An 11005-nucleotide genomic window follows, 5' to 3' on the forward strand; every position below is an offset into this window, starting at 1 on the left:
ATGACAGAAAAGAACACAACTTATTCTTTAAGTCGATTCTAAGTTTTCTATTTTAAAATTTTTAAAATAAAAAATTAGTGTGTTTACTTTTTAAAAGAAAAATAATATGCCTTCACCAAAAGGAACAAAAATAACGAAAAAATTAAAGTTACTTGCTATTTAACCGATTAAAAATTTATAATTAATAGATTAAAGTTGTTTTGAATATGTGAAACAAGTCAACAACTTTAATAGAATATGACGCTGTTTTGCTATTTTAATTATTTATAGTCGATTATAGTAATTTTTTATACTTTTATTATGATCTTTTTATAATGCTATTCACATACTTCTACACAAGTTAGGAATTAGGATGCAACAGTATCATATTGATCTAAACTTCGTATTAGGTTAAAGATGTAGAATTGAGAATATAGAATTGACAGTTTTAGTACAGTCTGAGAATGTAGAAAAGAACAAGGTTTATACTCTACTAATTTTTAGTATTAAAATCAATATTAAACAGGTTTTGAAATCTGTAATTAATAAAATAATTATTTTCAATTTAAATTTAACTTCAAAATAATTTCAAAAATAAATTAATTTTTTGAAATATTTTAAAATATACAATAATCTCCACATATTTCAAAAAAATTGAAAAATATTTTGATTTCTGATGTAATGCACCGAACTTGGTGTAATAAGATATTAAACCAAATTTAGATTAATAAAACAATTTAACACAATGTAGTAAATATAGCAAATTATTAAATGTAAAACATTTGATTTATATCATAAGTTAACTAATACACCCTACACTCTTTGTTGTTATTGTTGTGTTAAACTTTCACGATCCTATATAAGTGATCCTATAGAAATGACTGCACTTGAAATTAGGTGATTTCATCAAATGTAATATATTACCCTAAACTCTAATATATCATATAAGGGATATGAAAATCATTAAAATCTTTATAAGATATTAAAATTTTTCATAATCATATAAATCCTAAATTATAAAGATTATCCTCTCGTTAATACAATTTCAACACTTTCAATGTTAACGGGACTAACAAGTTTTTTTTTTCCATTAAATCTTCATCAAGGATCTTTAATTACAAAAGTTTGTTACCATCAATGTTTATTTCAAGTGGTTTTCATAAAATCTCATTTCCCTTTTTATTTATAATTCACTTTAGTTAGTAAATAACAAGGGTTTAAAGTCAAATAATTGACCAAATCCATTCCCTTTTTATTTATAATTCACTTTAGTTAGTAAATAACAAGGGTTTAAAGTCAAATAATTGACCAAATCCATTGTTAAGTATAGATAATAATTTTTTATCTTTTAAACAATTCTAATATCTCATCATTTCTTAATTGTATATTTTCAACATAATATTTGCTTAATTTTTTCAATCACTAAGAGCAACTCCAATGAGAGCTGCTAGTCCCATGAAACAACTCAAGCCTCAGTTTACCAGATTTTGGTGGAGGAAGAGATCAGCGGCGCAGGGTTAAGGCAGGGGTTGGACGGCAGAGGCGCGGGGTTGGACGACGAGGGTTTGACAACGGAGACGCGGAGTTTGACAATGGAGGCACGAGGTTTGACAGCGGAGGCGCAGGGTTTGACAGCGAGGGTTTGACAGTGGAGGCGTGGAGTTTGACGGCGAAGGCGCGGGGTTTGACGACGGAGGCACAGGGTTTGACAACGAGGGTTTGACAGTGGAGGCGTGGAGTTTGACGGCGAAGGCGCGGGGTTTGACGACGGAGGCGCAGGATTTGACAGCGAGGGCAAAGCCACGCGCGACAACTTTATTGAAGGCCTCGAGAGCCTTATCGAAGCAACACCATGGCCTCCCACAATGGACGGCAGTGCCTCCCACCAAGCACGGCACACGAGCGGAGGATGGAGAGTGAGGGAAGGAAAAAAGAAAAATGAGATTGAGGGGATGGAGAGTCCGGGAGGAAAAAGGAAGAGAGTGAGAGGAAGAGAATGGCCGGGAAGAAAAAAGAGACGTTGGGAGTTTAAAAAAAAAATAAAAATAAAAATAAAAGAACTGTTTAAAGCAGCCGTTGGGTATTTTTTTATAAAAAAAATCACTATAAGTATTTACTATTGCTTTATTTTATTTTTAATATCTACTTATTGTGTATTTTTTCTCGTAATTTAGTTTCTTTCATTATAGTGCAATTATCTTTTTTAATAAAAATTTAAATTTGATTCATAAATGATTAGAAAAAAATTCTAAAAGTTGAATTTCTTAAAACTTCTTACAATTGGAGTAAATTTGTGTTTAAGTTGTTTAATGCTGACATGACACACTGAAGACCATTTTTTTCATTTTTCAATACATAAAACAACTCAAATGAGTTACTTTCATTGGAGATACCCTTAGTTATCCACACACAAAACAAAACACAATTTCACAAACGATAAAAAAGAGAAACTCCTCTCTCTCTGTTTATGGTGAACGATGGAGGAGCTACCAGGTCCCGTGGTGGTGGAAATCCTGACTCGTTTAACGGACTCAAGGGATCTGGCGCGGTGCAGGGTGGCATCGAAGAGCCTAAACACGGTGTCGTACGAGGTGCTGTGGCTGAACATGGTGTGTTCCATGGCCTTGTTATTGAAGCTGTTGAATGCAAAAAAGACAATTGAAGTGGGAGTTTTTACTGGATACTCTCTTCTACTCACAGCACTCGCAATTCCTCTTGATGGAAAGGTTTGCATTTTTCTGTTGTTTGGCACATTTATACGTTGGTTTTATGTTAGCAACTCTATTGTCTGTTGTGGTGAAGATTATAGCCATAGATCCAGACAAAAAAGCTTATGACATAGGACTACCATTCATTAAAAAGGCTGGTGTAGAACACAAGATCGACTTCAAAGAGTCTCTAGCTTTACCTGTTCTTGATAAACTCTTAGAAGATGTGAGCATGCACGATTCTGCGTTACTTTCATGTTACTAAAATATCAATGTCATTTCATATTACAAGGAAAAAGTTAAACTTTAATGCAGCCTTCGAATAGGGAATCTTTTGACTTTGCCTTCGTTGATGCTGATAAAGATAACTATTGGAATTACCACGAGCGACTTCTTAAACTGGTAAAGATTGGTGGGATAATCATCTATGATAACACTCTTTGGGGAGGAACTGTTGCATTGCCCGAAGAGGATGTTCCAACACCCAAAAGAAGATTCAGGAAGGCTACACTGGATTTCAACAAAGCAATTGCAGATGATTCGCGCGTTGAAATTTCTGCTGTTTCAATAGGTGATGGCTTCACTATCTGCAGGCGTACTCCTTGAACATCATCTGCCAATGTTGTATTATGGTTGAATTAACTAATGTACTGTGTTTTCGGTTTAGTGGGTGGGGCTTGCTATAATTACGTACTAGGAACTTTGTTGTGGGGTACATTTATTTAAGTGAATTAATGTACTTTGTTGCGGTATTTATTAGGTACTTAGAGCATCTACAATGGGAGTTGCTTATAAGCAACTTCCAACCACTTTAAATGGGTCCCACTGTGCCACGTCACTCATAAGCAATTCATATTATATTTTTACAACTTTTGCTCCAATGGAAATTGCTTATAAGCACTCCTACTTTTTTACAACTCATACTACACTTTTTGACATCTCATACTATATTTTATGATAAATTTTTATAAAATTAATTATTATAAATAATATATAAATATAAATAATTAACAAAACAAATTACATAATTAAAAAATTACAATAATAAAAAAATATAAAAAATTACAATAATAAAAATTATAATTAAAAAATTACAATAATAAAATAATATTAAAAATTCTCCTCAGTCTCTCTTTCTCTCAAACTCTCAAATTCTATCTCTCTTTCTCTCTATTTGCTGAGCCGCGCACGCGGGGGAGGGGGTTCAGGTCGGCAGCCGCGCGCAGGGGTAGGGGGTTCCGGTCGACAGCCGCGCGCCGCAGGGGGAGGGGGGTTCCGGTCGGATCCGCGCGCGCAGGGGGAGGGGGTCTGGTCGAAGCTACGCGCAGGGGGAGGGGGTCCGGTCGAAGCTACGCGCAGGGGGAGGGGGTCGCGCAGGGAGGGAGTTCTGGTGCGGGGGCTGTCGGGACTGGTTGTTTGGAGGGTTCCACGTAGATCCGATTCCACCAATCAAATGTCTCTTCTCAGTGCTAAGCTCCGTTGCTTGTAGAAGCAACAAAGAAAATTTTTTAAGCAACTCGATTGCCACGTAAGATCACTCCAACGGGAGTTTCTTACAAGAACCGTTCCTTAACAATAAGCAACCCACTAAGCACCTCCCATTGGAGGTGCTCTTAGTATGAATGATGTGTACTAGAATTTGATTTGCCTCATCATGATCTGCAAGGCATATGGTGTGACTCTGATGTAAAACTGGGAGCGTTGCTATTTATTATTAATAAATAAAACAGAACGTTGTGTTGTAGCGTGTCTATAATGGAATGTTTTGTTTCAGTGTAAGATACATTATTCTTACAGATGTTTGGTAACGCGGAAATTAGTTTAAGGTGAATACCCAAATTAGTCCATAAAAACAACATCGTTCATGTATTAGAAGTAAACAGAAACCAGTGCGCAGAATGGTTGAATTAACCAAAGGACTACACGAGTGCAACTTCGAATTAGAAACAGATTATGATGTACAAAATACGGGAGCACAATATCCATTCATGTTAACAAAAACGGGATTAATTTCCGCAAAGCATCATCTCTAATCTACCATACTCATCATGCATGAGCTGCTATGTTATAACCTTCATACAGGAGAAAAGCATTCTGTCTTCACATAAAACATAAAACATAAAACATTCTTTGAATGTTTATCTGGAAACATAGATGAACATAATACCTGGTCAAAATAGCAGACAAATGATCATTCTAGTGAAAGAAACCAAGAACCTGGCCACCTACATTCTTTTTAATCGCCTCTTCATGATCCAAAATACCATCAGGAGTTGTAATCACAACATAACCCCACTGCACGCACAGAGAAAGAACTGCATAATTATCCTTTTCCTTTTGTTCTTGAAACACAAATTATAACAACTAGCATTCCTATAACATGAACACGGAACATTAAGCATTAACCAACCTGATGCGTTGGAAGAGTCTTTAATCTGTAGGCTTCAATATCCCTTGCCTTGAGGTCTTTTCGGAAAGTAAGGGCCTTGCAATCATTAATCCTACCTTGCAGTTCAACCGTGATCCTCCCCACTCTATGCGGATCATAGACTTGAAAGTCCCTGATATAACCTATCAGAAGCATATGCCAAATTACTTACACCAACAGTAGCATTGTAGTAGTAATAGTGATTATCACAAGTTCACAATGACAGAATTTTAGTTAGGTTTATGGCCTTTCATTTCCATCCAACTAGGCAAGCAGATATTTCACATACAGAAAGCCATACATACTCAGAAGTCAGAACATACTCCCCAAATGGAAAATAACAATAACAGTAATCATGGACTTGTATGAATAAATATCTACATAAACATTTATAAGAGAAACAATGGGAGCAAACAGTAATGGAAGAAGTCCTCCAAAGTCCAAAGACAAAAATCCAGCAGAGAGAGAAAATCACAGAAGAAACATTTTGCTAGTTAATTAAAAAGGGGATTCATATGATTTCAGTGATGCCCAGATTTGAAATTACCATGGTGTTTCATGATGCGGAGAAAGGAAGACATGAGAGTGGAGATTGGCTTGAGATCCACCGTAGCTTTCCCTCTCCTCTCAGCATTCACCATACTCCTCAACGCATCATTCAGTATCCTCCTCCCCATCTCTCCCAAACCCTCTCCCTCTCTCTCTAGGGTTTTCGAAACATAATGGATTATTAATTTCAAACACAAGGGCATATTCGACATTTCAGCCACGTCAAACGAAAACGTGAAATAATTTTAGTTAACCTTCACCATCAACTATTTTCAAGGAACGAATTCCGATAACAATTATATTTGGTTAATCTTAAATTAATTTTATTAAGTGTAATGACATAATATTAATAAATTTTATTTGGATTCAAGACATAATTAATCATAATTATATTTTTTAATACAATAAAAAGTTTATAATATTAAATATCATTAATTTATAATATTTTATAATATTTAAATTTTTCATATAAATAATTTTTTTATGATATATAATATAACTCATGTCATAAATGACTATAACTTTTAATAGATAAATTAAAAAAATTATACTATTAATACCAAGGATATTAACATTTATTATATAAATATATATTTAATTAAACACTAATTATCTTTCATATAATATTATATAAATTAACATATTATTCCAAAAATAAATAAAATATATGATCATCAAAATCAATTCAACAGAATATAAGGAGGTCTAGAAATTAGTGTCTAAAAAGTATAAAACAAGAATTATTCATCACCACATACATGATTAAAGTTATCATATTTATGTAAGAGAATTGATTAAAGTTAGGGTGACTGATTCTTCAAAATATAAGTCTAAAGTAAAATTTTGTTTTATTATAGTAGTAGTGTTCAACTTTAAATATATAAAATTATTTGTATATTTATTAAAAATAATTAATGAATATAAAAATTTATAAATAAATGTTGTCTAAATAATAAAAACGATGAAAACATAAATTTGTGATTAGTATTTTAATATATGTAATCTATATTTTTTTATTATAAATTTTTGAATTTACATACAAATAGATAATTATGGAGATTAAAAAAAAATGTTGGAGGTCAATATTTTTTTATAAAAGTACATTATTGTAAATTTTTTAGTTACAAAAATACATAAATATCTAAATTAGTTGAGAAAATAACATTATATTATAATTTTAAGATTGTATTCTTAATTTATTTTTAAAAAAATTTACACATATATTTTAAGTTGTTGTTCTCTTGCCTAATAGAATTATTATTTTCTTTTATACGTAAATAATTTAGATTTATTTTTTATCTTTACTTTTTATACCATTATAATTTCAATAATATTACATTTATAATAACAATTAACTATATTTTATTTATATTATCTTTTGAAATATTTTAAGTATATTTAAAAATAAGTTAAAAATATTTTTAAGATTTATTTTATTAAAAATAAAGAAAAAAAATCAATAAAAAAGCTTTTAAAAACGATCTAAACTTTATAAAAATATATTCTTTGTTTCTCTCTTCTGCGAAAATTTGTTTCTATTTTGTTACTCTATGTAACCTTCACCCTTTATAACTTCTTTCACCTAAATAACTTCCCTCTAACTCATCCCTGGAATGCATTAGTCTTTGTAAATAAAAGCATTTCTTTTTCTTCATTTCTTTGGAGACATATATTTGTCATGAAATCCTGTTTCGTTCACGTGAAATCTTATTCTACGTGGTATACCATGAATCATGATAATGAAATTCTTAGGTATTTGAAAAATCATGTGAATCTTATTCTATATAATGATATTTCTAATTCTAGGTATTTAAAAAATGGTTTGGTTAACTATTAAAATTGGTTAGGAATCTTTATATAAAATTGGTTTGGAATCTTTATATATATATATATATATATATATATATATATATATATATATATATATATATATATATATATATATATATATTGTCATAAGTAACTAAAACATTTGTTTTGTTGACATAAATTGTCTTTAACACTATGTTATAATTATTAAAATGTCCTTATTGTATTAAAGTTAATATTGTTTTTTTATATCAAACTAATATGCATATGTCTCAATCCTTTATAACACATTTTTATCATGAAATTATTTCTTCACTAACTTCATTACTTGGCTCCACAACAATTTACAAATCATCAATCATGATAAGAGAGTCACTTATAGTGTGTTTGGATGAAAATTTTTATAAATTAAAAAAAAATTAAACTCTTGATATTTGAACTATTTTGATTTCAATTTTTATCATTCTTAAAATATTTTGTTTGGATAAGTCAATTCAAATTTCTTAAATTTTAAATTGTTAGGTTGAATATGATAATTTGATTTTATCATGGTAAAATTAATTTTAAAAATATATTTATATGTTGAGATTTTTAAAATAAATTTTATAAAATAAATATTAGTTAATTTTTAAATATTTAATAATTTAAAAAATTAATATTAAATAATATTTAATATTTTAAAAAATATTCTTGAATATTCAATAATTAAAAACATGAAGAAATAAGAGATAAGATAAAATATATAAGTGAAATTGCAACGACCCGGCTGGTCACTACACACTACACAGTACACCTGAAAACCGGACAGAAAGGAACAAGTGTATATATATAGTGTCTAGAATATACATATATACATGGCCCAAGTCTGACTAGATTCAAATGTACAAAATATATCAATCGCTACTACACCTAGTAGCTAAAACACCAAAACATCCACAAGAATCAAGCTCTATCTGCCAGCTGCAGACTTGCCGTAAGCCACCAACCTATCCCTGCTCTGCTCCCATACGTAGTATGATCATCGCAGTCCAAACCACATGGAAACAACAAGGGTAAGCTAGTGAAAAGAAACAACATACAAATATATAAATTTATAAATAGTAAACAACTACCGCTATTCGAACATCAATTAGCAGTAACAACCATAAACAACAGTACACATCGATAAATAGTAGTAAACACACAATGCGTCGTCACGCATATCAGCTCGGAGATCTCCTACCACAGCTTAGCCTTACGGCCTACAACAGCTCCTATCAGCACGGAGCACAGCACCGTCTTAGCGGCTATAACAGCACCACAATAGTGGCTAACAGCACCGACTTAGCGGCTATAACAGCACCACAATAGTGGCTAAACACAGCATACCGCTCAGCAATAAACAGCACAGCAAAACAGCTCACAGCACAGCACAACACCAAAATCAGCATACGGCACAGCTAAGTAGTATTCAACACAGCTTACTACTCACAACTCGGCTCATCATTTTAGAGCACAACCATATCATAAATCAGCATTTAAAATCATCAATAACAGCCCAGCTCAGCATAGCGAGATACATCTATTACAGCTTAACATCATTTTTCAGCATTTACATCTAGTCAGCACAACATATCTATCAATTACATCTCAACTCAGCAATTACAGCATAATTCAACAACTATCAGCATATAATTCAGCTCGACTCAAACAAACAATAAAGTTTAGCATTAGCATCACATATCACAACTCAGCGTTACATCATTAACAACATACCGCACAACACAACTTTTCATCACACGGCATTGGCAACATTAATCAGCATAAACAACATTCAGCACAGCTCAGCTTAATAGTACAGCCTATCGTCTTACAACACTTCTAAGCATCTTACAGCAATATACACCTAACACAGCTCAACATCCTCAAACAACAATTTTAGCTAGTCATCCCATCATATTCCTCAATTTCGGCTTAATTCAACATAAAACAATATTATCAGCAATTCAGCATATAACTTCACATCCTCATACGCGCCCGGCGCACTCATGGTCGCGCCTGGCGTGGCACAACCAGAGGGCTCCAGGGGCCAGCGCTCCCGGCGCAAGCGTGCCTGCGCCCGGCGAGACTTAGTCAGAGTCCAAAGCTCTCTCGCGCTTGGTGTAATACCCGATTACGCCCAGCGCAGGCCAGGCAGAGACCTCCCTTGGTCTCGCGCCCAGCGCAAACCAAATTGTGCCCAGCGCCCTTGAGGCAGAGACTCCCAAGGAGTCTCACACTCAGCGCGACAAGGGCCGCGCTCAGCGCAGCACATCAATATCATCGTTCAGCTCAATAATCATTCATCACTAACAGCTTAAAACAACATGATCAACACCTAATACGACCCAACCATCTTGTTTACAACTCATCTATCTTGTCAATTTACTCACCCAAACAACAAGAATACACCTAAGCACCTAAAACAACTTTCAACTTAACCAAATCACTAAATGTGAAATGGCAACCATCACAGTAAACAGCGCATCAGGAGTTATACTACTCCTACCATGCTCATCCTTATCTCATATGAAAGATAATAAAATTTCCTACAACTCTCATGAAGATACCAAGTCTTAATTCCTTCATCTACCATGTTAAAAATGATAAAAACCGCAATAGCTATAAACAAAGCTAGCAGCTCGAACCCTCTTCACTAAAACAGCCATATCTAGAGTTCTAAAACTCCTTTTTGGGTGATTCCAGCGCCATTGGAAAGCTAACATCCAAGGCTACAACTTTCATGAAGACTGCAAAGTCAAATTCTGAAAAACCAATGCGCGCCCGGCGCATTAAAAGATCGCGCGGCTCAATCCTCAACCAGAGACCTATAGAGATCTATTGCGCCCAGCGTGGTTCTCCCCGAGCCCGGCGCGGTTAACCCAGAAACTTCCCATTTCAAGTCGCGCCCAGCGCGAAGAACTGCGCCCGGCGAAAATTCAAACGAGAACCCTCACTTACTTCGAAAATCTCATCAAAACCTGCGAAAACAACCAGCAATCCAACATGCAAACCATCCAAAATACCACATTCTCATCCTAGAGTCCAAAAATACTCTCTTTTCACCCATGCATGTAACAATCAAGAAAAACCCAAATTTCTCATGAACCCCAAAGTCCCCAAAAAACTCAATGTGTCACCCAAACAACCAAGAATTCGAAATCAAAATCAACCACACGAGTTCTTAGACTCATTTCAGCTAAACCACAACAAGAAAACTAACTTCCCTTACCTCGGTGAAGAATCCGAGCTTCGGGATCGCGGAGAATGGAGAAGAAGATGGAGGACGGACGGAGAAAATCAAAACCCGCGCCTCTGCTAGCTTCCAACACAACTCCTCAGCTCCACCACCTAATGATTCCAGAGAAAGACCAAAGGCAAAGAGAAGACAAAGAAAAATTTGAGAGTAAATGAGGGAAGGAGAAAAGAGTATGAGAGTGATAGTGAGGAAGAGAAAAGGGAACGGATATGGGGTCTCACAGAAATAAGAAAAAAAAATATGAAAAATTTTAAA

General features: G+C 33.7%; 2 protein-coding genes across 2 annotated transcripts; one reads left to right on the forward strand and one right to left on the reverse strand.

The window, feature by feature from the left end:
- Nucleotides 1-2428: 2428 nt before the first annotated feature.
- On the forward strand, nt 2429-3405 carry LOC109799390 (putative caffeoyl-CoA O-methyltransferase At4g26220). The gene is made up of 3 exons (XM_020359933.3): nt 2429-2705; nt 2782-2913; nt 3003-3405. Exons 1-3 carry the CDS (start codon nt 2457-2459, stop codon nt 3291-3293), a joined length of 672 nt encoding a protein of 223 aa, XP_020215522.1. The 5' UTR covers nt 2429-2456; the 3' UTR covers nt 3294-3405.
- A 1184-nt stretch (nt 3406-4589) lies between these two features.
- On the reverse strand, nt 4590-5829 carry LOC109799391 (small ribosomal subunit protein uS8my). Its single transcript, XM_020359935.3, has 3 exons — nt 5663-5829; nt 5098-5258; nt 4590-4982 (listed from the first exon to the last, which is right to left on the reverse strand). Exons 1-3 carry the CDS (start codon nt 5790-5792, stop codon nt 4884-4886), a joined length of 390 nt encoding a protein of 129 aa, XP_020215524.1. The 5' UTR covers nt 5793-5829; the 3' UTR covers nt 4590-4883.
- Between the last annotated feature and the right edge of the window lie 5176 nt (nt 5830-11005).

The sequence above is a fragment of the Cajanus cajan genome, chromosome 2, assembly GCF_000230855.2.
Source record: "Cajanus cajan strain Asha chromosome 2, NIPB_CcT2T_4, whole genome shotgun sequence".
Classification (NCBI taxonomy): domain Eukaryota; kingdom Viridiplantae; phylum Streptophyta; class Magnoliopsida; order Fabales; family Fabaceae; genus Cajanus; species Cajanus cajan.